Genomic DNA, 27664 nt, shown 5'->3' with positions numbered 1-27664 from the left:
TTTGAATAAAATGACAATTAAAATATGAACCATTGGCTGTATTCAAGTGGGAGTGAGAAACATTCACACAAATCAGCCAAACACAAGGGAATCACTAATTATATAAATATCACAGTTAATAATTGAATTAGGATTCACATGAAACTTTATTAACATAATGTGTTGATCCAAGTAGCCTATTATTTACTGGCATATCAACGCCCTCTGGCGTCTGTTGAGAGAATTGAACTGACGAACATTTTGAAACAGCAGTTTGAAGATGGCGGAGAGTGAATTGAACGTGGACAGCATCATCTCTCGGCTTTTGGAGGGTGCGTAAAATAAATTCTCTGGAATTTAAGCAACCAGAACCAGCATTTTAATTTAGTTGAATCGGTCCTGTAGTTTGGCATGTGCATGCAGTGGTTATTCCAGGAGACAACATTGCGTTTAATTGGAGAGCGTAAGCCATTAGCTAATGTTACGTGGTGGCTAATGTTAATAGCTACATTTATAGCCCATTTCGTCCCACGAACCCGTGTGTTGCTCGACAAAAATGACGTGTTTTCAACATAAAAAGCTTACTCATTTCACATGAGAATTATGTAATATATGTCAAGTGACAGTTTCTGGGAAGGCTAGCGTGCGACGAAGTATAAAATGACCTGTCGTGTTTATAAACAATCTGTCAGCAGCAGCAGGGAACGCCTGCCTACTTTCTCTGTTCAGTGTTCACTCTTGACACTCACTGTACTGTACTGTGTCGTTATCGACAGCAAACACACACCTATGTGTCTGTCTTACTTGAGAGCAAACAATTGAAGTTTCACATTTCATCGTAGGTTTTGCTGGTTTACTGTGCAGGGATATTGTAGTGGTTGGGAGACAATTGCACTATGAACCATAGCCCTGGTCCAGTGCTTACAGCGAGTCTCTGTAAGCACTAAGCACTGGACCAGGGCTATATGAACCAGAGCCATCCACACGTCTGGCATTGACATGGCATTGTTGTCTTTGGATCAAATTGTTGAATGTCAGTGTTAAATTACCCTTTGCCCACCACCCTGTCCTGGCACGATTTAATTTATTTAAAAAATACGTAGCTGAGCTTACATATTGATATTATCTGTAGGTAGCTGTGTACTTGGCCATCCGGACAGTAACAACTACACTGGAACACAATAACTACAGTAAATACAATTAAAACAATTGACATTTCCCAACGATGTGATCATCATAGCAACCACGCCTGTTGTGTAATGGTAGTGGCCTATCAGCTAGTTTGCATTTTGTGAAAGTATAATACCTTATCTGACTGACACACTTGGCTTGTAGGTGGACATCTTCTTGCTGTGAGGCTGTAGCAGTACAGACAGACACATACAGACTATTACATAGCCTACCTATACAGGTCCATACATGGTCCATACCATGCAATTGGACAGTTACCAAATATAACAACCACTGGTACAAGGCCCATCGATACTCTTGTGTAGCCAAATCTCACTTAATTCTAGTGCTGTGCCAACACAGGGGCTGAGGCTGGTTAAGAGTTGACTGTTTGCCAGCTTTTCCCTGGTGAAGCATCTGAGACATGTAGCTCCAAAGCACCTTCAGGCCACCTTGGCACAGCAGCTTCTACAATACATTTGAACTGTTGAAAGGACAGAAACAGAATCATCTGTATTGTCACTCACAACAGGTTTACAGTGCAAGCTCCATCGTTTTGATTGTTTCCAGAAAAGAGAGCGAACCAGCACCAGCATCACAACTAGGCTAACTAAGCTCTTCCACTATCTTAAGTTTGAATGTTAGAGTCTGTAATTCTGCCTCATAAAAGTTCTGTAAAGTCCTGGGTTCGATTCCCGCTGTGGGTGTGTTCCCTCCTCCGCGTCATCAGTGCACATACCCGAGGCGGGGTTGGCGAAAGGGCCTTTCTGTGTGGAGTTTGCATGTTCTGCCCGTGTCTCCTAGCCTAGGGGCCCTAGGGTAGGTAGGTACCCTCACAAAAACATGCAGTAATCCTGGTCTCTAAACTACCTCCCCCTGGCGGCTGATGGAGGGGAAAGGAACTGGTCGGAATAACGTGTTCCTTCCATGCGCTACGTCTGGCCGGGGAAATTCCCCCTTGTCAGGTGAGAAGAAGCAGCTTGGACTGCATAAAAGGAAGCATGAGGTCAGTCCGCTGCCCCCCAGGTTGGCAGAGGAAGTGTAGCGCCCAGGATTATATTAGTTAATTGACACTGGGTGAAAAAAATGGGTTGCAAAATCGTATAAAAAATGGCATTAAAATATATTTTTTTATTTATAATTTCTGTGAAGCTGAAGCAGCAAGCTAGATAGGCTCCTTAGACTAATTTGATTCAGGAATTACTTATGCAACTCCAAAGGCAAAATGGGAGGCGGGACATCACTTCATTTTCTGTATTTTCAGAGCATCTGATGTACAGACTGTTAATGTTATACAGAATCATTTGAATATCAGTGTCTCGAGAGATTAGCTCACACACAGTATCTCTCCTTTGTATATAAACAGTTACTGATGGTTGATAAAAAATCATTTACTCTTTTAGAATCTCCATAATCACATGAACACTAGCATCCCTAGATTTGGTGGTTGTCTTATTGTGGGCTTATGCCAGTAGTTGAGTAGTATATGATATTTACAGTAAGAAGAATATTTTGATAAGAATATATTGAATTTATTTGACAGATTTTAACAGTATTACTGCCAGTGCCAATCTGCCATACATTGTTTGTAGCTGTAGTACCTTAGGGAACTGTGGTGACATGACCAGTACATGCTCCTAAAAGAAATTGGAGCAGTAGTTATGATGGAATAATTTGTGGAAATAATTGACTGTCCAATCCAAAGTAGTAGCATGACAAACTTTTAAGGAGAATTATGGTAGTAGTTTGTTTGCACTGTGGAGTCCTGTGCTAGCAGGTTGCCACATGACAAAAGTAAAATATAGCTGCAAGCTGCGATAAGGCAGGACCAAGAAAGAAGGCAATTAGCCTTATAAACATGAAAGACTGAACTTGAGAAAAAGAAGACCATGTTATTGTGCCATGGTCAGTTTTTATTGTGGGGTCAGGGTTCTTGAAGACTCATACACTGAGTTGTCTGTGTTCTAAAGTCTGAAGCTCTACCTACTGAGCTATCAGGACACAATCAATTGTTCCATTGATGACAGTAAAATCATTCAGTGTTTTTGATGACAAAGCATGGCATTCATTACCATTATCATGTTTTCACGTACAAGATTCTTTTCGACTGGGATTTCAGATAATGGTCCATAGATTGTGTGTATAACGTTAAACGCAACTCTCTCAAAGATCCAGGCAGAAAATCAGGAATAAGCATTTTTCAAAATAGCGGAATATCTGAGGGCGGAGCTTACTGGTAAAAGTGAAAGATGTGTTCCCCATGAGTCAAGGAACATGTGGAAACAAGTGCCATGACTTTTGGCCAAACGAGGCATTGAGTTATGCCTGTTCAAAGGTTTCATTTTCAAAAAATTGCTATAGCGCCCCCCTATGGCCTATTTCAGTAAGACTTGTTTCAGTGCTATTTGGCAGTGCCTTCTACCATACTCTAAAATGTCATATGACACTGCATGTTTGTATTATGGGCAGAAGAAGATTTTTCACAAAACAGCCATTTTCATTGGCTCATAAAACCTTAATTTCTTAACTTAAAAAATGTACTACGATTTCTGTCCGTATAGGTCCAAAGTTCATGTGTAGAAGCTTTCGTGCATTTTGATTAAAGATCCTGGGAGGAGATAGATTGTAACTGTTTTTCATATATATCAAAATGGTGGATGTTCTAAAGGTCAGAGGTCAAAAGTCAGAGCACGAAAGTTCGGCATCAGGAGACACATGTGTATCAAAGTTTCATTGCCAACGGTCAAACGGTTCATGAGCTATGCGACCATTGACCCTTTGGTCAGGCAGAAAAATGTACAGTATGTACAGTAATGTATACAGAATAATAATTAGAATAAATAGATGTATACATACATACATACATACATACAGTACATACCCAGCCGACCGCAGTACTTGCGTGCTCTGCTTGTCAAGTAATGACGAGACTGCCCAAATGTGAGTGAATAAAGTTATTGGGGCCTGGACTGAAAATACAAGGTTTAAGAAATTACAATTAGGAGCTCAATGGCCATGTACAGCGCTCACACACACACACACACACACACACACACACACACACACACACAACCCACCTCAGCATTCTGTTTATTTAAGAGCTGGAGAGATGTGGAGACTCCTGTTAATTAAATATATGTTGTATAGAATGATTACTAGTTACTACTATCATAATATAACGATTACTACTATCATAATATAAAGCTTTATATTTCTAATAAAAGCTTGTGTTTTAAAAAAGGGAAAAAAGGCTTAACCAAACGATTATATAAACACTACCTTTAAGAACCTAAAGTGCCAGCCTACAGAAATACCAAACAATATAATGTTAACACTGAGCCACAAACTTGTCTCACTCAGTCAGTAATAATGATTCAGCCTCGCTGTTGACTGCAGAGCCCTGCTTAATGCAATTTCATGCTTTGTGACATACGCAGCTCTCAGATATTTGTAAGGCAGAGCAGATAGTCAAGATCGCTGATAAGGAAAATTGATTGTGTGAAATTGATGTTGTGAAGCTTCCGGAAGTAACGCCACTTTAGTGAGGTTGGTTGAGCTTTATAGCTGCTTGTTTTGTCACAGCATCACTGCAACAACATTGCTCTCATTTACTTGCCTCTACTCTCTAGGATTTAGAGAGTTGGATTACAGGGCTAATGAATGAGACTTTGAGAGAAGGCGTGTGTGCGGACTGCGGAGCCTCCGTGTACATATGCTTGTTTGTGCGCGCGTGCATGCATGAGTGTGCTAAGTGCTAACTAAGCCAAGGGACACTAAGCCACACCAATTAATCCATCTTAAACTGTTGCTTGTGGTACCAAAAACAGAAAGATGGAGAGGAAAAGGCTGTAGGGGAACTGACTGCCTACCACAATCTAATTTGGCCTAGCTGTCCTAAATGGGAATCTGTGGGTACTGTAGCTTCAGCTTGAGGGCAAAAAACCCGAAATGACTAGTTATTGTATAAGTCAGTCAGTCAGCTGGTTTGCCACTTTCTTCTTAACGTTGAATGCAAATCTTCCTACAATGCTTGGTTTAGTGTTAGAAACTGTGGCCGTCCACTTATGTTATTGAAACGAACAGTTGGCCACCATTTCCATTTTTTACTATTATTATAATTGTACTATTCAGCATGACATTACTTCATTTATGTCACATTCAATGAATGATTGTATTTATGCCAGATGAATGGCTGAGTGTAATAATGGAAACATATTGGCTTGCGACGAAGTATTGGCTTTCCGAAATGTAGACCTGGCTACCCTAAATGTAGGCTATAACCTCAGTTCATCACTCAGCTCACCATCACGAAACTGAAGATGGAACTCAGATCTGCTCATAGTGTATCAGCCAATAGCTACCCTAATAAAAAAAAAACTATTTTCATGTTCTCCTCTTGAGAGCTCAAAACACAGCTGAGACAGCTCTTGAACCACCACTCTCGCTAGCTAACACCAACACATGCAATTTTCTTCTGTTTAGCATCTTATATAAATCTGTACTCTGAACCCCATGTCTGATGCCTAAGTAGGCTTAGGATCAGAGCCAAAAAAAACCCCCACACCATTTCTGAAAAAGCAAGAAGCTCTCATAGTCTAAGCAACAGCTCTGTTATGTCAGGGGTTCTAGATGCACTTGCCCATCGGGCAAGTACAGGTCATGTTGTTCTACTTGTCCAAAGGTCATTCCCACTTGCCCGAAACGTAGATCGGCCATTATAAAATGATAGGTCAAATTTGAATTACTGTTGAATTTAACACACGGTTCTCATAATTCAATTTTATGCTAAATACAATTCAGTTCACAGTTCACACTTGTTGTTTTATATTTTTAATTGTAGCAACAGTGAAAACGGCACATTATAGGTAAACCATGCTTTTATTTTACATTCCACACCCACAGACCAGAAGACAGAGCGCTCTGGCCATGTTCAGGTGTTATAAGCCGACAGATATCTCGTATTGTGTTTATACAATATACAGTAGACAGTTGCGTGACTTGCGTCCCCTCTCAAACGAGGACTTGCCCGGTTGGCGGTCTGAAAGCAAACTCCACCTGCCTGAAGGTTTTATTTACTTGCCAGGGACATGTGAACAACCCTTAGTGTCAACGCCTGTCTGTTATGTAGAATTTCTTAGTTTTCCCGAGCTGAGGCTCAAGTCTGTAAAGCTTTAGAAGCACTACGCACACTATTTATGTTAATGCAAAGATATTGGTGTTCATACTGCTGTTATGCAAAAAATAATAATTGTGTGATGTGATATTTTTTGCTGATTCGAATGCGGTTGACGGGCATTGGTGGTGATGGCAGTGCTGCAGCAGTGATTAATGATGCCAATGTCCTTGTCTCCTCTCCAGTGCGAGGATGTCGTCCGGGAAAGATAGTCCAGATGACCGAGGCAGAGGTGCGGGGGCTCTGCATCAAGTCCAGGGAGATCTTCCTCAGCCAGCCCATCCTCCTGGAGCTGGAAGCTCCCCTCAAGATATGTGGTCAGTACTTGTCCATACTGTTCTCAGTGTTGATACAGACAAAGCAACTTTTTAACTGCCACCCTCAGACTTGCATCAAACAATCAGAACAGATCAGAACAATCTTGCAATCCTCTTTCTTCTTGACATTATAATGTTTTTCACTCCCTTTTTTCCTCTGCTCTTTCTTTAGCTTTATTTACTTCAATGTAAAATTGTCATCTCTTGCATCCCTTTCTCTGTACATTATACGCTGTATGATGATAAAACAATTTCTACGCACAAATGTGCTTCCAAATTGAGTTGGCACGGAAGGTGGATGATCGGCGAATAATTCTTTGAGTGAGTGTTAAGTTGTGCACAACTTCACAAGCACCTTTTCCAAATATATGAATATGAATTTAATTTCAGGAATTAGTTTTGATTAATGAATGCACTATAGAATCCTGACTGCTTTCAGAGCATCCCTCCACATTATCTATGATTACAATTTACAATTTAGGCATTTAGCAGACGCTTAATCCAGAGCAATTTACATTAAGCAATAACAAAAAGCATGGCAATACATCATATACATAAAAAGTAGTTATCATGAAACATGCGTAAGCTAAGAACGTAACAGTTGAGTATCTATATATAAACTATACATACTATACTATACATGTACTATAAAGTGCTATGACTACATAAAATGCAATTCTAGGGCTGTCTACGTAACTCAAATCATTCACATATAGTTAAATGAACAGACGGGTTACCAGCATGCATTCTTTCAACTTCACAGTGACGTAGGCTAATAATTAGGGATGCACAATAATTATCGGCCCAATTTCAGGAATTATGACAGGGTGCGCACGCTTATCCGACACACCATAGGACCGACATGCGGAAACAAAGACCGGATTAAGTTTGGCGAACATGTGTTAAGGTTGGCGACCGGATTAATGTTGGTGAACATACGTTAAGGTTGGCGAACATGTGTTAAGGTTGGCGACCGGATTAAGGTTGGCGAACATGTGTTAAGGTTGGCGCCCGGATTAAGAACATGCGCTGCTCCGTGCTTGCTGTTATGGTTGGGTTAGGGTTTGAGGTAGGTTGTCGAGTCGTACCAATAGTATGTCGGAACTAAAGCCTGTACCCATTATGACACCATATTATCGGTCCGATAACATTATTAATAGCTCAGATAATATATTGTATATTTATTTTATATATGCATAATGCAGGAGAGCTGCACCACTCAGTTCACACGGGTATGATTTTTTTATATGTATGTCTATATATTTTCATTATCGGTTGTTAGTATCGGTATCGGTCTTGAAAAGCATGAAGTTATCTGTATCGGTTTCAAAAAATCTATATCCTGCGTCCCTCCCTACTAATAATACTTATCTTCTGTACAAAAAGTATGTCTTAATAGTCAAACGTAGTCCTTGTATCCACCCTCACGCGACATAAACAAGTCTTGTATAGCCCTCTTCATTATGACTAATTTCCATTGACATAAACTTCCATAAAACAAGTGTTCCCATGCATTCTCCAGCCCAGACATGATGCAGTGGGCAGACAGCACACTGACAGTGATTTATATGGCTCGGTCTAGGAAAGCTGTGCTCTGATGAAGGGTCTGGTGGGCGGAGAGCATACTTGCGTTTGGTAGAGCATTGGCCACAAAGACTAATCCTCGGACAACAGAGAAACAATCTATTGGTTTGAAGTCTGGACTTTTTATTTAATATTGTAGTAGTAGTAGTAGTAGTAGTACGTATGTAAACTGGCCCAGATAACACTGCCGCTGCCTAGGCCATATTCGTCACTTTGTGACTCCTCTGCCCTATTTACTGTACATAAAGAAAGGCGTGTGCCACCCTATTACATCATGCATCAACACAGATGGCTGCATTATATATCTTCATTCTATCCTTCCTTACATTAGAAATGACCAGCATTACCAAGTGTATGTGATAGTCTCCAGTACATCCATCTCAGCACACTCCCACATGTTTTATCTCTCTCCAGCACAGCTTTGAAGCTGTACACAACTCTCCCTCTCTGAATCCCGTTAATTTATTCGCCAGTCCTTCAGTATTCAACACTGGCATTGAAATGCACAGGCCTATAGTCCTGCACATTGTTAGTTTGTGGTACTCCTAAATAAGTAACCCTTTCTGGGCGGGAACCCCTTTTGTTGTTCTAAATCTAACCCTTCTGGACGGGAACCCCTCTTGGGGTTCTGTACTGCACAGTATTCAAAATTTTAATGCTGCTATTTTTCATGCTGCTATAGAAATATTTTTATATAGTTTTTCAGAAAACTTAGGTCAGGATTTAGAATCGGACTCAGTCCAAAATGGGATAAACTACCTCCAGATATCAGATGGTAGTAGACTACTTGATGCAGGTTTGTCATATGTTGAAGCACGGTTGGCATTGTCATTTGATAGCATGTCATTACAGTGCTCAACTTAATATCCCTTTTGCTATCGAGTTGCACAAACGTTTAGTAATTAGAGGGGTGCAATGTTATCTGGACCGTTCACATGAACAAGATCAAATCAACTGCCTTTGAATGGCCCTGCAGACTACTTTCTCCTTGAAGGCCCTTTACTTGGTTCAATACCATAAATTACCCTTCCAAAATATGGTTGTTTCCTCTTTTTTTGTTCCAATGCTGTGTTGTTGTGCAACTTGTAACCCCATATTGATTGCCTTGTCTTTAAGCCACATCTGATGATAGATGATAGCCTTTCAGAGGCCTGATGCCAACTCTGTACACACAAACAATGTTTGTATTCAATTATTCACAAAGGCCACTAGCATGAGGTTCTGCTTTTATTCTCTTTCACATGCTAACCCTAATGTCGCCATAGCACAATTTGTGCCCAAGACAGAAAATATATTTATAGCCTAAAAAGCCAAATTACCATTTTGAATGTAGAAATATTTGGTGGACCTGGTGGTTTATTTGTGTTGTATATATTTTTTGTGTCAAATTTCACATAAAAGGTCACTCCATTTCTCAATATGCTCAATTTGAAATATGCTTTTTGTCAAACATTTTTCATGCCAGTTTTGAATATGCAATTGCTCATTTAAAATGTTAATTAAAATATAAGCTGGCAGAATTTGTTATTTTGCCATGCAACAGTGCTCTAGTAACTTGGGCAATGGGCATGGTCCACGTTCTTAGCCTGCTCTTTTGTTGTCATTCCGAATTTCTGACTGATTTGATTTATTTTATTTTACACAGCAGAACATTACATAATATAACAATACATAGACAATAGACATACTGTACACACATAACATACTAGTTATTTCCCTAGGAAAGACGACCGATAGATGTTGTGCCGGTAAGGTAAGCGACCCTAGAGGGCCTTCAATCGGAACTTCCTTTTCCCTCAAACCGGAAGAATAACAATAAAAGCTCTCGTAGCCTGTGGCTTTTATTGAGAAAAATCGGTTTGAGGGAAAAAGAAGTTCCGGAAGATTGATGACTACAAAACAATACTACAACATGACATAGCGATATCATCCGCTTAAACCCGAAAAGGAATGCTGCCCAGGCTAGTACTACCCCACTTGGGTATTTCAGTTATTTATTAAACTTCTTTTATAGGTAGATAAAGAGGATGTGGTCATTAGATGGAAATGGGTGCCTATTCCACTATTCCATGAGGAGACACCTTTCTATTTGATGGGGAACTGCCCCCTGGTGGTGTTATATAGTGGGACGTAATTGATTTGCTTGTCTAGTATGGTATTTGGCTGGAAGTACTGTTGGTCTGGGAGATGGATACTCTGATATTTTGTCTTGTAGGCAAAAATACATGTTTAAAGGACATTTATATTGAAGATGGTAAATGTATTTTACTAAAGCCTAGTGCCGTGGTCAATGATACAGAACAGTGGTATTTTCCTCAGTCAGTCAACAGGATGTTGTTAAATGGGACATTAACTATAAATACACCACATCTCTGTCTGTGTGTGTACATGATACACTCGTTCCACACCACCACAGGGAGTGCCGTGCCCGGCCTTGAGTCAGTGGGATACACAGTTGTCCAGAAACACCACATCAGGCTCTGCCAGTGGACCTAATGAGCCTAAGGGCCGAGTCATACTCCTATTTTACCGATGTTTCGGCGCTGTAGTGCCGAAATGATTTCGGCTCGTCAGAAATTTTCAGTAGCACCGAAGAGGCGACTTTAGGACGGTACCCGCCCCCCCCCCCCCCCCCGAACCTCAAATGACGTCAAATTGTAGGCTCTACAGCGCCAAACCGACTTTTATTCGGCTCTAAAATAGGAGTATGAATCGGCCCGAAGTCCCCTCACCTGTACAATTCCCAGCCTCTGCCTCAGCCAATTGATTGCCATGACAACCCTACACCTGCCATTTGATTACTTACAGTCCACTTTTCACATTCCGTTTGGACTCTTCAGGCACAGGCAGATACAGAGATCTCCATATACAGTATGGGCTAGGGATGCCAGAAAGTGACCATCAGCCAAAAACGAATATTCTTTAGTTTTAGTTTTTAATCAATATCAGATAAAACTTTTAAGATTTTATATTATGCACATGCCATGGTCACATAACCATTATATGTTGAGTGCATGCTTTGATGGTTACAGTTTTATAATCAGTTTGGATGAGTAAACCTTTGTGGAGATCTTCTCAGTTCTCATTGTATGCTAGTTACTGCCAGTCAGGATGGAAAATGAAATCCATTTGGATTTGGGGAGAAGTAGTTTCATAAGGGGCTGGTATGAAGTACTTGATATAAACAGAAAACGTTCAGTTCACTAGTCTACACTCTACAACTGCCTTAATTTCATCTGATTGTCTGTCTGGCAGGCAAGCGATCGTTAACTGTGTCTGTTAGAGACAGAGAAGAGTGGCTTTGCTCAACTTGATTTATACTTATATTCTCCACTCTGATGAAGGTACATGTTCGATATATCATGCAGCCTTACTTATTAGCCTATATTTTGGAGACCCCAACGATTCATCGGAAAATCGATGAATCGGTGGCATCCCTAGTATGGGCACAAAAGGGACACAGACAGATAGTTAAAACCGGTGCTATGACAACGGGTATTAATAGGTTCCCAAGTTGCATCGTTCCTAAGTAGGCCAGTGGCCGACGGGCACAGGTCTAGTAAATTCAATTGTGCCATTATGACGAATGACTCGACAACGCACAGCATCCTTATTATTCTGCCTGCATGCATGACGGGGTATAATCGACCATGGTGTCTGAAACAATAACTTGACAATGAAATAATTTGTATGAAACTTGATTGGAATGATCAGTAGATTGCCCCGAAGAAACTATTAACTTTGGGTGTAAAAGGTCACGGTCAAATTGATATAATCGGCCATATCTCAGGAGCAGAGTGAAGCAGAACAAGAGATGTTGGGGTGGGCAGTCGGGGCAGAGTAGGCACCCCCAGGTGCATTTTTACTCTCTGTCACTTTAAGACAAGTCTCTAAAATTTACAGCTAGTGTTTTTCTCTTGGGATTTCTACCTCCCTGTTCTATAATAAACATTAAATCTCTGCTGCTATTCCCAGACACCGCAGAGACGGACTGTAAATTATTCACCCTCACCTTACAATTCATTGTGAGAGGACAAGGCTGGGTGCTACCCCCCCAGAGAGCCAATCCTGACACAGCCAACCTCAAAACAACCTAGGCCACGTCCAGTCATCTAGGAGCTTTCAGTGTAGGGGAGTATTGTGAAGCTCGAGCTTAAATGAGAAATGTGGCCACTGACCACCCTATACTTGGTTTGGATTCAGACCAGCATTGGCTAGCCAGGAGAAGGGAGGACATGTTGTTCCTCGTGCTCTTGGAAATGTTCAAGAAAGTGTGAGGGTGTTTTTGTTATCGTCGAGCTGTTTAGTTACTTCTTGCATAACATGATGGGTCCATTGATTCTCCTTCCTGCTAGTGAGGCATTCTTGACCAGTTTTCCACTGCCAGCACTGACTTCAAATGCTAAACTAAGGCCATTAAGCTTGGAGTGACTGGATGATGCTGATTGATTGTAGTTTATTTACGGGTATTCATTTATAATTCTCCTTCTTGAGGGGCGTCAGCCCTTCCAACGTCTGGCTTTTGTGTGTGATGTGGCATGTGTCTATCACTACGCAAAAAACATGGAATACGGTTGTGTACAGGAAACTCCAGATAAACTTAACAACAAACTCAGGTAAACGCCCATAATGGACCATCACCCCTGGGGGGATGCTACATTACGCCCGTTAAACCCCTCTTTTCACGCGTGCTTGTCTTATTCATCCCCCTGTTTTAAGCATGCCCCCCATGACATGTGACAGCCACAGTGGGCACCCCTCATTTTCATTGAAGGGCTGATCTAATGAATGCATTCAGGAAAATAATTCAGTAATATTCAGTAAAACATAAAAAAGGGGCTACATCCAGAAATCAATTGGGAGCTAAAACTACTGCTGTTGCAATTTAGCCTGATATGTCCTTGATATCACTACAACTAACGGTCGATTCTCACTTCCCATCTGCCTCCATTGGGGGTGGCAATAGCTCAGGAGGTAGGCTTTGGCATTGGAAGTGTCCTTGAGCAAGGCACTTAACCCCTATCTGTTCCTGATGAGTGAGTTGATGCCTCGCTCTTGCTTCCAGTCTATTCTCCTCAGGGCCAAAGTGTCAAACATTTAATCAGACCTATTTTGACCTAGTTTGATTATGATTTGTATTTAGTGCCACCTTTACCTTATAATGTAGTATTACTGTCAAAAAGGAATTGTATACACAACTCCCTTCCAAGGTCCATCTATAACTAACTAACTATGATAAACGCCTAGTATTGTTGTCTGAAGGCATTTCTTTTTGAGTGGCTCTCTCCAACCCTCTCTGTCTGGAGCACTTAGCCAAAAATAGAGCAGCTCTTTTAGTTGGTGCAAGAGGATATAAAAGGAAGCAGGTCTTTGCTGGGTTGTGAAGAGAAGGCCCCCTGCAGTGTCCCTGTGCTTTGGTAACAGTGCATAGGGTTCAGATACTGACTTGGCTGATATTGAGGCTTGCAAGCCTTGCTGGTGGCCTAGGGGCCACTTGAACCACTGAAGGAAAGGTGTGTGAATGTGCGTGTGCATGCACCATACGCATGATTGCATACGTGTGTTAGCCTGTGTGGATATGATTAACCTGGATTGTCATTGTCAAATAGTCTCTTCCTCATTTCCCATGGGCCCTGGCCCTGATCTGGTCGCAGCAGCAATGGCAAGTGCATGTCCTTGAGCTTGCAGAATTATACACAGGCATTTATCCCTACCATTCTGCATGCCCTGTAGTAATGTTTTTTGCATGCATGGCCATGAGTGAGTGATGGGAAGTCAAGGAGTGGTTCAAACTGATTGACCAATAAAACATTGCATCTGACTGTATGCAAGGGCCTTTAGATGGGAGATGAGAAGTTGGCCAATTTAGAGTTGAGAGAGAGGGCAGTAAAGAGTATGCACATCAATAATAACTATAATAGCAGTCCGCAGCCATCGTCCATGGAAACCCTTGATCCATAGCTAGAGGGGCCATAATCACGATCCATCAAAGCCATGGATTTTGAAGAAGAAAAGGAGGGGAGTGGATGTGAAGGTCATGTGGACAGACATAAACACGCAATCCACTGCAGAAATTCACGTCGAAGATTCTTTCTTATTGCTCCCCCCATCCAAAGAAACCGCAGGCATCAAAATGAGTATTCAAGAGGTCATAGAGAAGTGTGTTGTTCATTGTAAAATGTTTCTTTTTTTTTCACCTAGGTGATATCCATGGCCAGTACACAGACCTGCTGAGGCTGTTTGAGTATGGTGGCTTCCCTCCAGAGGCCAACTACCTTTTCCTGGGGGACTACGTTGACAGAGGCAAACAGTCCCTGGAGACCATCTGCCTGCTGTTGGCCTACAAAATCAAATACCCAGAGAACTTCTTCCTGCTCAGGGGGAACCACGAGTGTGCCTCCATTAACCGCATCTATGGCTTCTATGATGAGTGTAAGTTGAGTTGGCATAAAAGACTCAGTCAGTCAGACAAAACATGGATTTGATCTCATTTTGATGGTGTGTTTGGTTTTGTATACTTACTAGGTAAGCGCAGGTTCAACATCAAATTATGGAAAACCTTCACAGACTGTTTCAACTGCCTCCCCATTGCTGCCATCATTGATGAGAAGATCTTCTGCTGCCATGGAGGTAAGTCAGCTACTGAACCAACCTTATGGTCTCTTAGTTCCCCACAAGCTGTTACTTACAGGTATATCCTAGATTTCAGCCAGTCAGTAAAAAAAGTGTCATACGACGTGTTAAAAGAAAGAAAAACTATGCGTTTTCACCTGAGGATTTGACACATGCCAAATAATTGTGTTATTTTACAGTGTTTTAGTGTTTCACAAGACACTGAGGTTTACAACATACTGGGCCAACACAGCTTGGACTGAACATAAAGTCGGCTCTTAATTTCCTTTTTGCAGGTCTGTCACCTGATTTGCAGTCCATGGAACAGATCCGCAGGATCATGAGGCCAACAGATGTTCCTGATACAGGTGTGTGTGTGTGTGTGTGTGTGTGTGTGTGTGTGTGTGTGTGTGTGTGTGTGTGTGTGTGTGTGTGTGTGTGTGTGTGTGTGTGTGTGTGTGTGTGTGTGTGTGTGTGTGTGTGTGTGTGTGTGTGCGCGTGATAATTTCAGAACAAGTTTTCTCTCTTTCATGTAACATCTCAGTATTCCCCATTTAAATCTTTTAAATCTTAAATCTTTTAAAAAACAATTAAAAACACTCATGTTCAGACAGGCATTTGGTCACATTTAATCACTGTTTTTCTACTGTTTGTGTTTTTATCTGTGTGTTTTTATTGTCCTTTTTGTTGCTATGTTTTTTTTCTCACTGTTGACCCTGTGAAAATGGCTGCCTGCTGTTTTTATAGTTTTAATTTTGTACTATTGTAAAGCACCCTGTGCACTCGTGCTGAGAAGGGTGCTATATAAATAAAGGTCATTCATTCATTCATCATGCTTTTTGAGGCCGCTGATGTTGGAGGGGCCCCTCCAACGTCTGAGTTTCGGAAATTACACCATCGGCCAGTTTTGAGTGTTTGTGCAAGCACAAACATTGAATGCTATTGACAATGAATGGCCAGCTTTGAGTGTTTGTGTAAACACAAACATTGCGTAAACACAAACATTGAAGACAAGCGTTCAATACTCAAGTTCAATACTCAAGTTTTTGTCCAATCCGCCCGACGTTCAGATGTAAATAGTGATTTTTGATCACATCACGCCCGCCATATTACCGCTTGTGGTGAAATTTAAGACATGTCGGCTGCTGCTCGTACAACTTTTTGCTCCTCCTCTCGCTGTATTGGGCTGTGTGCCCTGGAAGTATTTGGCACGAATTCACAGATATTGCCTGGCTGCCTGCGGTCATTTCACATGAACACCAGGGGGCGCTGAAAGTGTTGATAAGAAACTATTACACCAGCAGATCCTCCTTTTTGTAATATCTTTCACTGAAGACCTTATCCCCCACATGCATGTTTTTGTTCTCCTTTCATGTTTGTTCATCTACCGGCTACATCTCCTTGTGTCCGCGCTTCTCTCAGGCCTGCTGTGTGACCTGCTGTGGTCTGATCCAGACAAGGATGTGCAAGGCTGGGGGGAAAATGACCGCGGCGTGTCTTTCACCTTCGGGGCCGACGTGGTCAGCAAGTTCCTCAACCGCCACGACCTGGACCTGATCTGCCGAGCCCACCAGGTAGGTAGTGGCTGTAGGAAGAGATATCCTGTCGATTGATTGTTGAGACCCAGTCACAGAAAGCATAGCTCAAATCCAGCAGAAGAGCAAAATCTTAAAAGATGGTGAAATGGGTGACATTAGTATGGCATGACAGTAAGGACATTTTTCTGTCTTTCAACGTGCTCAATACAAACACCCTTTTCAATCAACGGGGAATGTCGATAGATGGAGAGTAAAATACAGACTTCACCTATCTTGTGTGAATGAATGTGCCGCACAAAACAGACATGGGAGGGGGAGATTTCCAAAATACTTTAGATCCCCATGTAACACTAGTCCAGTGCGAATAGGTCATTTTTTATGTGTTGGATTTAATGAGAAATTGGATGGTACGGTACATTTGATTTAATAACTTGGTCTTGAAATGTTAAACGTGTATTGAAAGAATTGTCTGTGACTTCGTTAATTACACATGTCCTTGAAGTTGTGGTTCTTTTGCATGAGTAATGACTGCAGCTATTGAAAGGGCACACACATTAAGACCACACACATTAACAACAGTACACCATTAATCCCCACCTACCCATGCTTCTTTCTGCCGTCACTCAATTCTCCATATTCAGACCGCAGCCATCTTGCCAGAAAGGTGATACCTAGGTGACACTTCCCATAGAGAGCCCATTCGTCCAATCAGAAAAGTCCTCTCTAATTATATTAAACGACGTCAAAATCACCAAGATTGCAGCTGTAGGGAAAGCTTGAATTATCCTCTTTCAATCTGTAACGTTTTTGTTTAATACAAATCCACCGTAGACATTTTATGAGCTACTTCCTGTCAAGACATTCCTTGCAGATGATTATTTTCTAAGTATCAGAGAGGAAGTAGCTCATAAAAGGTCTACGTGGATAGAAGAGGATAATTCTATCCAGGATAATGCAAGCTTTCCCTACAGCTGCAATGTTGGTGAATTTGATGTTGTTTAATATAATTAGAGTCTAAAGTTAGAGATAACTTTTCTGTTTGGATGAATGGGCTGTCTATGGGAAGTGTCACCTAGGTATCACCTTGCTGGCAAGATGGCTGTGGTCTGAATATGGAAAATGCTCTCTGACACAGCAGAGCTCTTGGAACTGAATTATGTTTGAAAATCATCCAGGAAAAAGCGCAGGGTCATGGACACACCAACAATTAAAATGTGTCATAATAACATCTGTTATAGGATGACTACTTCCTTTAGATATTAGTCCGATAGGGGTTTTGTAGTGGATGTTTGATACTGATCCAGACTGTGGATGTTTTGGTAATGTTTGCTATCGTGGGGAGGTATGTTCTATGAAGATCTGTTTTAATCCTGATACTTTGTCAAGGTCTGTGTCTTAGTATTGACATTAGCAGATTGATTTATATAGTCTCATGTCCTCCACTAACAGGTCGTGGAGGATGGCTATGAGTTCTTTGCCAAACGCCAACTGGTCACGCTTTTCTCTGCTCCAAATTACTGTGGGGAGTTCGACAATGCCGGCGGCATGATGAGCGTTGATGAATCCCTCATGTGTTCTTTCCAGGTAAGCGCGCGCGCACGCACACACACACACACACACACACACACACACACACACACACACACACACACACACAAGTTGATATTCATGATTAGTAATTATACTGACAGACACATCTCTTATCCTTTTTCTCTATTTCTTTTCAGATCCTGAAGCCCTCAGAGAAAAAGGCCAAGTACCAGTATGGGGGGGTCAATTCTGGTCGGCCTGTCACGCCACCCCGTACTGCCCAGGCCCCCAAGAAGAGGTGAACATTCAGCCTCACCTATCCCAATCTTTCCCCCTACACCTATCCCTCTCTTTCCCCCTACACTTTCCCAATCGTTCCACCACTGCAACCCCATTAAAATCCCCTGTATAGGGAATATACAGGGCTTATCCATCGCCCCGATAATTCTCCTCCTTCCTTTCTTCCTCCAGACCCACTGACAGCTCTTTTCTTAATATGTATGTGTACATAAATTTGCTGTGACCAATCGATGTATTATTTCCTGCCTGTTTGTTGGTATTTTTGATATTATTAACAAATGTACTATTTGTGGTTTTACTTGCAATGCCATTTGAGCCCCATCTTCTCTGAGGTTCTATGTTGTGTAAGGAAACAAACCCTCTGTTCAGAATGGGGAAAGAGAATGCTTTAAGAGGAATTCCTTTTGGATCTCTTAATTGAAAAAAAGAAAAGAAAAAAAAATATGTTGAACATTGTCTTGCCTTGATTTCTCCAGAAAAATCAGTGAAAAGCATCCAGATGAATATGATTGCAGCCTAGAGACGCTGTGTGATGCTCATCACAACCACTTAGACTTTTATCAGTTACAGCATTGTGTGTGTGTGTGTGTGTGTGTGTGTGTGTGTGTGTGTGTGTGTGTGTGTGTGTGTGTGTGTGTGTGTGTGTGCGCGCGCACATATGAAGTTGCGTGTATGAATGCTTGTATGCGTGCTATGCACACTCACATTTGATATTCAACCATTTTGGAGGTTGGGGAATCCATGTTCAAACATAGGAGAAACAATGAATGGACTGGAATGAACTACACAGGCTTAAACTAATGCTGCTAGCATTGTACACTCACTCACTGTACAAACACTCCCCCACTCTCTTATACAGTACATCCCTGTGCCTGGCTGCCACACCCACACAAGCACGTCACTTCTCTCATACAGTAGAGGCGGTTAACGCCACAGGTGTACTTACTGTTAACCTTAGGTAATACTCCCTGACATTAAATACTTTAAATTTGCTGTGTGCGGAAAGACACTAACACATCTTATAATTGATAACGTCTTTGTTGTGAGCCACTTTCATGCTTTGGTTTGAGACATTCATTATTCATGGTAGATATTTTTGTGCCATGGAACCAGAAGAAATTGAATGCATTCTAATGATAATGCTTTGCTAGTCAGGACCTTGTATGTAGATGCTCTTAACGGCATGTTCTGCAAAATGTGTAGCTTATCTAACTCCTCAAGGGGTAAAATCGCGTAAAATTCAGCGAACATCTGTCTTTAGCACTGCATGCACAGGATACAGTCAGCAATACTTACAGGTGCAGTGGATGAATAGTCTGATATCTTGATAGTAATCATCAGTGGTGGAAAAAGTACTCAAATGTTTTACTTAAGTAAAAGTATCAATACTGCAATGTAGAAATACTCTGTTACAAGTAAAAGTCCGGAATTCAAAATGTACTTGAGTGAAAGTACAATAGTATTGACATCAAAATGTACTTAAAGTACCAAAAGTAGTCATTGTGCAGAATGTCCGATTTCAAGTTTTCAAATGTGAATTGTGAGCTTGTAGATTGTAGAAATGAGTATAGGGCTGAAGTGGTAAAAGTATGCTTCGTAATAATCAAAATCTACAAATTAACTAGTAACTAAAGTTTTCAAAAAAAGATTACGGAAATATTCAAGTAAAAGTACAAATACCTCAAAATTGTACTTAATGTACTTAGTTACTTTCCACCACTGGTAATCATTGCTGTAGTGTTTGTTCAGTACAAAAGATCTTCCTGTCTCCCAAGCCCTTTAGAAAACAGAAAAAGCATATTAATTTTATTAAAGAGCCGGAGAGGCAGGGAGACCCATGTTACTGAACAAACACTATATAGCAATGCTAACTATCAGAATATAGATTATAGAGCTTTAACTTAAACGTTTTTGTTTTAACTAATAAATATCACTTAGCCTACCTTTTAATTAAAATGGATTACTAACAAAGAGCAGTCATTAGTTATTTTCAAGAAACAGTCTTGATCAGCTCTCCTCAACATCACCCTGTATGTTCAGGCACAAAATAAGAACTAGCAAGTCAGGAGTGATTGATAAATCACATTGATTTTAAATTACTTTGTGATAGTGGCGCCACCTGGTGTAGAGAATCTTATTCTTCCAAATTCAGAGTACACTGCAGGGGTGAGTACAGGTATATGATGTTACCAGGGTAAGATGCTGTATCACTAATATCAGGAGGTACTTTGTCTTAGCTCTCTTCTACTGTCCTACAATTTGCCTGGTTGGCAGTTAAACTTCAGTCTACTTCACACGTTTGCAGCAGAGTTTTTGTGAAACAGTTGCCTCATTTTCTTTTTGCTCTGTCGTATTTTTTTCAGTTTTTCGATGTACTCTATTCACATTGTTTACTTTATATTCACTTAATTTATTTCCTAATCATAATAAGGAAACTAAAAACCTGAGGTGTTACCAAAAGCTGTTTTGCAATTTGTACAAGTTGGTTTCAAAGTCTATGAATTCAATAAAATGGATGACATTAACAGTTACTCCCTCCTTTTATTGCAGCTTTTTGTAGTTTATGTTGTGTTGTGTGTAATATTTATTTTTAAGTGAAATGTATCTGTGCACCTAGTTATTCCCCACTTCATTCTACAAACATTTGTACACTTTCTTTCATTTGGATGAAGCATTTAAGCCCCACAGGGTCTGACCTTTGATATGATCAATTTCAACTGTCAAAATTAAAATAAATCAATTAAAATATATTTTATTGTGATGAGACAGCATTCCAATAGCATTGGAAAAAAATGCACTTCTCTGACATTACAAAACAAACCTTTTTAGTTTTCATTCAGGCAAAAATGAAAATGGAACATAGGCTATTGGCAATTGAAACAATTATTTTTCATGAATGCACTTTCAACAAAAAAACATCTGCTGCTGGGTCACTTGTGTGTTGACCCGTGGGTAGCAGGTTTCTTCTTCCTCTGCATTTTCTTCCATGCCCACTCAAGGCCTTTTTGCAGTGGCCCATTATACAGCTGTTTTACCAGCACCACAAGGAAACCTCCGATGCCGGGCCAACCCAGAATCCAGATCAGGAAAATCCACATCACTATCTTTGCCAGCAGGAGGACAGAAAACGTCAGGCCGCTGTGCGAGCTGAGCCACTCTTTAAGCTGAATGATTCTCTGCCCATGGTCAGCCTAGGAATAGAGTGTGCCAGTAGAGATGAATGGGTATAAAATTAGGTTATGCATGTAATTCTTGGAGAGCTGCCCCAGCTAAATGATTGATAGTTAGGAACCAAATGGACCCGAAGGTCTGTAACTCAAGAGTGCATATGGAACCAAATGGATCCACATGGACCATTTGGTTCCATTTGTACACTCAGGGTAAAATGAACACTGAGGCAGAGCCATCTAATAGAAGAGTTACGATATTGAGTGGGCAGAAACCGAGCGCTCGAGTGCTGTTCATGGAGCCTGAACTGAGACAAGCTGGAGTTGGAAATACATTGTTTTCAATGAGGGCGGCGCAAATAAGAGCTATTTTAAGCATGTGTGCAACATGACAACTGTTTTAAAGTATTGTACAGTAACAACTAAAGTCGTACTATTACTACAAAACAATCTAAAATAAAGGGATTTAAGATCATTAAAGCTGGGCTGTTGCCTGAGTCCAATGCATTTATGCCTACTTCTGGTCCTGCCTACTTCTGGTCCAGGACTTGTCCCAGTTGGTTGTCCCCATTCTCAATAGAAGTCTATGTAGGAGAGCCGCCATTGGACTGGCCCCATGAAGTGAACGCAGTTTGCGTAAATCTGTCTATATCTAAGGCTCTGCACTGAGGATATTACAGTGTACATTGGTGTCCCTTAATGTAAACAAGTCTTGAGGTCCTCACACACCGAACGCGTTTTTCTGATTTTTAGCTGCGCTTCTCCATCGGTTTTCCGAAAAACGTGTCCAGTGTGCAACCACCTTTAGTGCTTTTTCTGTGTTTTATCCTCAGCAGATTTTGCATTGACCTGTACTTTTGTTGAATTGTACCCATTCTATAAACTGTTAAAACAATTTTCAATCAATCAATCAATCAATCAACCAACCACCCCGAGATTACAATAAAATCACACCCGTGTGAAGTGAGTGGTGCAACGCCGCGTGGGGGTCCCCGGAGGTTCCAGACCCACAGGACCACGGCCAGGGTGCCGGCCCGGTTCCGGCAAGCCGCCCTACGTCCGAAACGGTAGAGAAATGAGTTACCATGTGGGGGTCCCTCTACTGTACTGTACTGGCACACCCGGAATCATCATATATACAGTTAATATGTGCACGTGTGTTTGTGTGTGTTAGGTTGCGCACAGGTGGTGAAAAACAGCCATGCTGTTTTCATGCTCATACCCAGCCACCCAGCCAACTACCCAGCCACACATAGCTCCGTAAAGGCACCACTCAAAAAAATCAAATAGGGGTCCATAGCTAACCTCTTCATTAACTTCAGGTGTGTTGGGGTTGGGGGGGCTCTGGGTCTGGTCTGCAACCGCTGCTGCACTGGTACTAACTGGTACTGGTCCGAGAACAGGGGCGACCGGTTTGGCACTGATCCTGATCCTTCCAGCTAGTCTGTTTTCAACCTTTTGTTTCGGTTTCTTCTTTGGCAGTGAAGCTGTGGCCTCCATCATCGTTTGTCACTAGAACAGAGCAGAGGTCATAACCATTATGTGAATATGTTCTGAATAATCTAACATAGCATACATTGCAAAGCCGTTGAAAGAAAGATATTTGGCAATATTAAAGAAATAAATATTGCTAGCCACCTCTTGGTGTCGTGTCACAAATTTGACTATAACTTCAATAGAAAAGTTGAAATTAAAATAAACTCCCTGTTGGGGAAAAAGTAGCTATTAAAGTGACAATTGACTTAAAGTAGCTAAGTTAAAGTGATAACTTACGTTATATTTCCCGTCCGTCGTGCAAACGTCGAAGTGAAGGTGCCAAATACGCAGTCAAAATATGCAATTAAACGGAAGGTTTTTCCAAAAACTTTAACAGGTTTTACTTAATAATTTGTTTTCACAACACCCTATGGATTCTTATTTTGGTGGCGTATTGATTCAGGTGGTGTCTTATGAATGCGTTATTATAGTGTGGTCACTGTGGTGTGCTACTGTACTGTATTATGTGCGTAGTACGGTAAAATAACGTTTACATGAAGTTTTGAAGTTTCGACCAGTGTTGACCAGGGGTGTTGACTTGCACTGCAGGCTTAATGTACCCTCCTGAACGAATGGGGGCGATATCGTTGCTGACTAGTTATGGCTTAGAGTATATATACTCTAAGAGTTATGGGCAGCACCTCTGGGACAGCACAACTACTACAGATCTGTATTGTGTAATAAATTATGTTACAAGCAGCCGCAGGTAGCGGTAACTGCTTAGAGATCTGTGATATACAACTGCGCACTGATTTTAGCGCAGGTCTGAACCATAGACTGTAGGTCTGAACGCAGCTTTAACGTGACGTCACACGCCCGGTCCCTCTGGCCCGGCCGGAAATAGCGGATCTACAAGCTCACGACGCCCCGCGATGCGACGCGCTGTGATCTTGTAGATCTACCATTTTGTGCGCGCGACACCGTCGGTGACCAATTATAGAAGTGGAAGCTCTTTCCAGCTGTCAGAATGGTACACAACTGTGGTCGAACATCCCATGCAGTGAAAATATTACACTAAATTAAGAGGACTTTATACTTCTCGATATTAATACACTGGCTGTTTAATTTAACAAACGGCCTTTTACGGGACTATTCTTAAAGCTAGCCACGCTATGCTACAAATAGCTTAGCAATAGCATGAATCAGTGTCGAGTGGAAAATCAATAACCTGCAGATTTTGCTGAGCTGTTGTTGACAGGTCTAAGTTCGTCCTTCAGCCACACTAAGTATGCAGGTATAATTTTATTTAAGTAACATTATTTCATGTGTTTTCTGTTTGTATGTGTGGGTAATTGTTGGGAATGTGAGGGGTTTAGACTTATCTTGTTTTTTTTTTGTTTTTTTTTCAAACTTCCGCATACTCGCCATTCGCCAAGGATACTCGCATAGTGAATGCTCAGTCACTTGTCACAAGTTGGCAGGTGTTTTTCTTCAAAATGAAAATAGGGTGTATTCTATTGATAATGGCAATTAAAGTAACTGTAAATGCACTTGACAAAATTACTGGCTATGCCCTTTGCCATAATTTGTATAGCTAATCAGATAATGTTTATGGTACAATGTATTTGTTGTTTATTCTGTTAACAAAGGGGGTTTATTCATTTAATCGTGCATATTGCATATGATATCCTAGCTCTGGTCCATAGCTCTAATGCGTGCATTAGATTAGAGCTATGTTACTATCAACGTCCGCCGCTCGCATGAATGCAGACCAGCCTCTACTCTTTAGTGTAAATAAAAAGAACGTTTTTGCTACTCACCAAAACAAAGGCGGGTTGTGTCAATAGAAAGACTACTTTCCTTAGTGGAAGCACTCTGAGCCCCCCACTACACGTATAAACTGTACTTTTTGGCCAAAAAGGGATTTTGTTTCCACCGGAAAAAAAACATTTTTAGTTACTCCGCTGCGCCCTCTACTGATATTGCCCAGAGAACTGCCTCATAGAGGATATTTTTCCTCCGGTGAAAAAATATCCCTTTTTGGCCAAAAAGTACCGTTTATACGTGTGGTGGGGGGCTCAGAGTGCTTCCACTAAGGAAAGTAGTCTTTCTATTGACACAACCCGCCTTTGTTTTGGTGAGTAGCAAAAACGTTCTTTTTATTTACGCCAAAGAGGAGAGGCTGGTCTGATTTCGATTTGAGATTTAACATTGGAAGTCCCATATCCTTGTACTGCGCGGGGTAGAAGCAGTAGAAGGATATGGATCAGATCTAGGGATATCCCTACTTTTGTTTATTTTGGCCAGCTCCATAGTACATTTTGCATCCATGAAACTTGTCCATATCTTGTGCTTACAGTTTTCAACCAACTTTCTCTCTTTCTCTACAACCTACATTTTGTTTAATATCCCTAGGCCAAGCAAAGATCCAGCTGCCAAGTTCCAGTGGAACTGTGTCTGTCCAAAAGCCCCTTTCTGTTCCCATGACGGTGCATTGTGGAAAACCTCATGTGCCAACTGAAGAATGGCAAGGTTGAGGCGCAAAACTTGCATCACATTAATTGGTTTGGTGCTGCTCACATTCATAGTAACAGTGGTCTTAAAGTCCTTTGCACTGCAGGATTCACCTTTTGGCAACTTTGACAGTCTTGAACCCTTCCCAGAAATCAGAGGAGTTGTAAAGAATGAGATTCAAGTTAAGAGAGAAAACAAGGCCGTTCATCGGACCAAAATGACAGACACTGCTCACTCAGAGAATACGGGTGCAGAGCTGGAAGCTACACTTAGAAGGTTCTCTCCTCCCAACTACAACCTCCATGTCTTCTACTATACCTGGTATGGTAACCCACAGTTTGATGGCAAATACATTCACTGGGATCACCCACAGCTGCCTCACTGGGACTCCAAAGTGGCCCAGGGATATCCACAAGGGAGACACAGCCCACCTGATGATATTGGGGCCAGCTTCTATCCAGCCTTGGGGGCTTATAGCTCCAAAGACCCCTCCGTTATAGAGGCTCACATGCAGCAGCTGCGAACAGCAGCAATTGGTAAGGCAGCAAGAGAATATGTGTGGTGTACCGTGGCTTCCTCCAGTCAATACCTCATTGATTGATTGAATACTTTTATTAGCCAGAAATGTAAACCGCATGAGGTACAGTCAAATATTATGGCTAAAAGGATAACAAAACAAAAGAAGTCCTAGGGACTTGTTTCCTGCTTATGTTCATACTTCATAGTTATGTTATTGTACTTTACTTTGTACCAAAATGAGTTTCCATGCTGTTGGAAAGTACACACTGAAATCAAGTATGGTTCCCTAATGGGTAGTCACTGACCATCTCCTTTTAATGTTTTTTATTATACTTTTTCAGGTGTTCTTGCCGTTTCCTGGTACCCTCCTGGTAGGAAGGACGACAATGGTGAGCCTACAGATGATATTGTGCCGTTGTTGCTGGATGTGGCACTTAAATACTATATAAAGGTGTGTGGGTCGTGTTTGTTAGCTGTCGGCTTCGACATACATCTGATGAAATCTGGAAACATGAACATAAATTAATACGTATATAATAATAACGGGCAAGATTCTTGTCACTGTTCATAATTTGTTTAAGTACAGGTGGCTTTTCACATCGAACCATACCAAGGGAGAAATGAGGCCACAATGTTGGCTAACATCAAGTACATCATTGATAAGTGAGTAATAGTGTGTTGTCACATTAAAATCAAGTACCATTTGGTTCCAAACAGTCAGATTTATTTATTCAGATATAAAGCAGTGATGACAGTTATCTCCATATGCCTATCTGTTCCCATGACTCATCCTGTTTCAAATTATTATTTTATGATCTTTATTTGTATCTCTTCCCTCAGTTATGGAAAACACCCTGCCTTCTACAGACACAGGACAAACACTGGGAAGCTTTTGCCTTTGTTCTATGTGTATGACTCCTACTTGCTGAACTCTGAACAGTGGGCCATATTGCTAAAGCACACAGGGAGCCACAGCATCAGGGATACCCCGTATGATGCCATCTTCATTGCCCTGCTGGTCGAGGAGAAACACAAGAGGGACATCTTGACCGCTGGCTTTGATGGACTCTATACATACTTTGCCACCAATGGGTTCTCCTATGGGTCCACGCATCGAAATTGGGAGTCCATGAAAACATTCTGCGAGGTCAACGATCTTATATTTGTCCCTAGCGTAGGCCCTGGGTACGTTGACACGAGTATTAGACCCTGGAACTTCCAAAACACCCGAAACCGCATTAATGGGAAGTACTATGAAACGGCACTGAGTGCTGCCTTGAAAGCCAAGCCTGATATCATCTCAATAACATCTTTTAATGAATGGCATGAAGGGACTCAAATAGAAACGGCAGTTCCAAAAACAAGTCAGACTGTGTATCTAGACTACTCGCCGAACAAGCCATCAGTTTATCTGGAGATGACTCACAAATGGGCAGCAATATTTAGTGGCGAGCGCAGGAGATGGCAAGAATGATAGAATGACAGGTAGGGGGACAAAAGCATGAACATAGTTATAATGAAGATAATTTCAGAAGACAGAACTATGCAATTATGTTTTGCGCTTGAAGTCACAATTTAAAGTATTTTTAAATTTTACATCACAATGCATCTCTAAGGCAGCCATGCAGAGGTAATGCTTAGGTTTCATCATCACTGATATATATTTCCTTCATCAACAACAAGCATAAATTGTGCATGGACATGTAAATTCTGACTACAACTAATCTGAGGTCATCAATAAACTTTTCCCTACATATAAGAAAATACACAAACATCTGTTTTTTT

At 41.3% G+C, this 27664-nt stretch overlaps 2 protein-coding genes across 3 annotated transcripts; both read left to right on the top strand.

Annotated features, from left to right (window-relative positions):
- Positions 1-225: 225 nt before the first annotated feature.
- LOC308329681 (serine/threonine-protein phosphatase PP1-beta catalytic subunit-like) lies at positions 226-20722 on the top strand. The gene is made up of 8 exons (XM_080784158.1): positions 226-311; positions 6508-6639; positions 14425-14655; positions 14749-14853; positions 15132-15203; positions 16258-16409; positions 17823-17957; positions 18101-20722. Exons 1-8 carry the CDS (start codon positions 260-262, stop codon positions 18203-18205), a joined length of 984 nt encoding a protein of 327 aa, XP_080640284.1. The 5' UTR covers positions 226-259; the 3' UTR covers positions 18206-20722.
- Positions 20723-23854: 3132 nt separating this feature from the next.
- Positions 23855-27623, top strand: manea (mannosidase, endo-alpha). Of its 2 annotated transcripts, none has more exons than XM_080783484.1 (5): positions 23855-24132; positions 25262-25896; positions 26221-26330; positions 26466-26542; positions 26720-27623. In XM_080783484.1, exons 2-5 carry the CDS (start codon positions 25371-25373, stop codon positions 27351-27353), a joined length of 1347 nt encoding a protein of 448 aa, XP_080639610.1. In that variant the 5' UTR covers positions 23855-24132; positions 25262-25370; the 3' UTR covers positions 27354-27623. The 2 variants fall into 2 exon arrangements, with proteins under 2 accessions (XP_080639610.1, XP_080639609.1); XM_080783483.1 differs by having other exon boundaries at positions 23855-24140.
- Positions 27624-27664: the final 41 nt, after the last annotated feature.

The sequence above is a fragment of the Protomyctophum bolini genome, assembly GCF_963924005.1.
Source record: "Protomyctophum bolini genome assembly, chromosome: 15".
NCBI classification, from domain to species: Eukaryota; Metazoa; Chordata; class Actinopteri; order Myctophiformes; family Myctophidae; genus Protomyctophum; species Protomyctophum bolini.
This window is presented reverse-complemented; position numbering and strand designations above follow the sequence as displayed.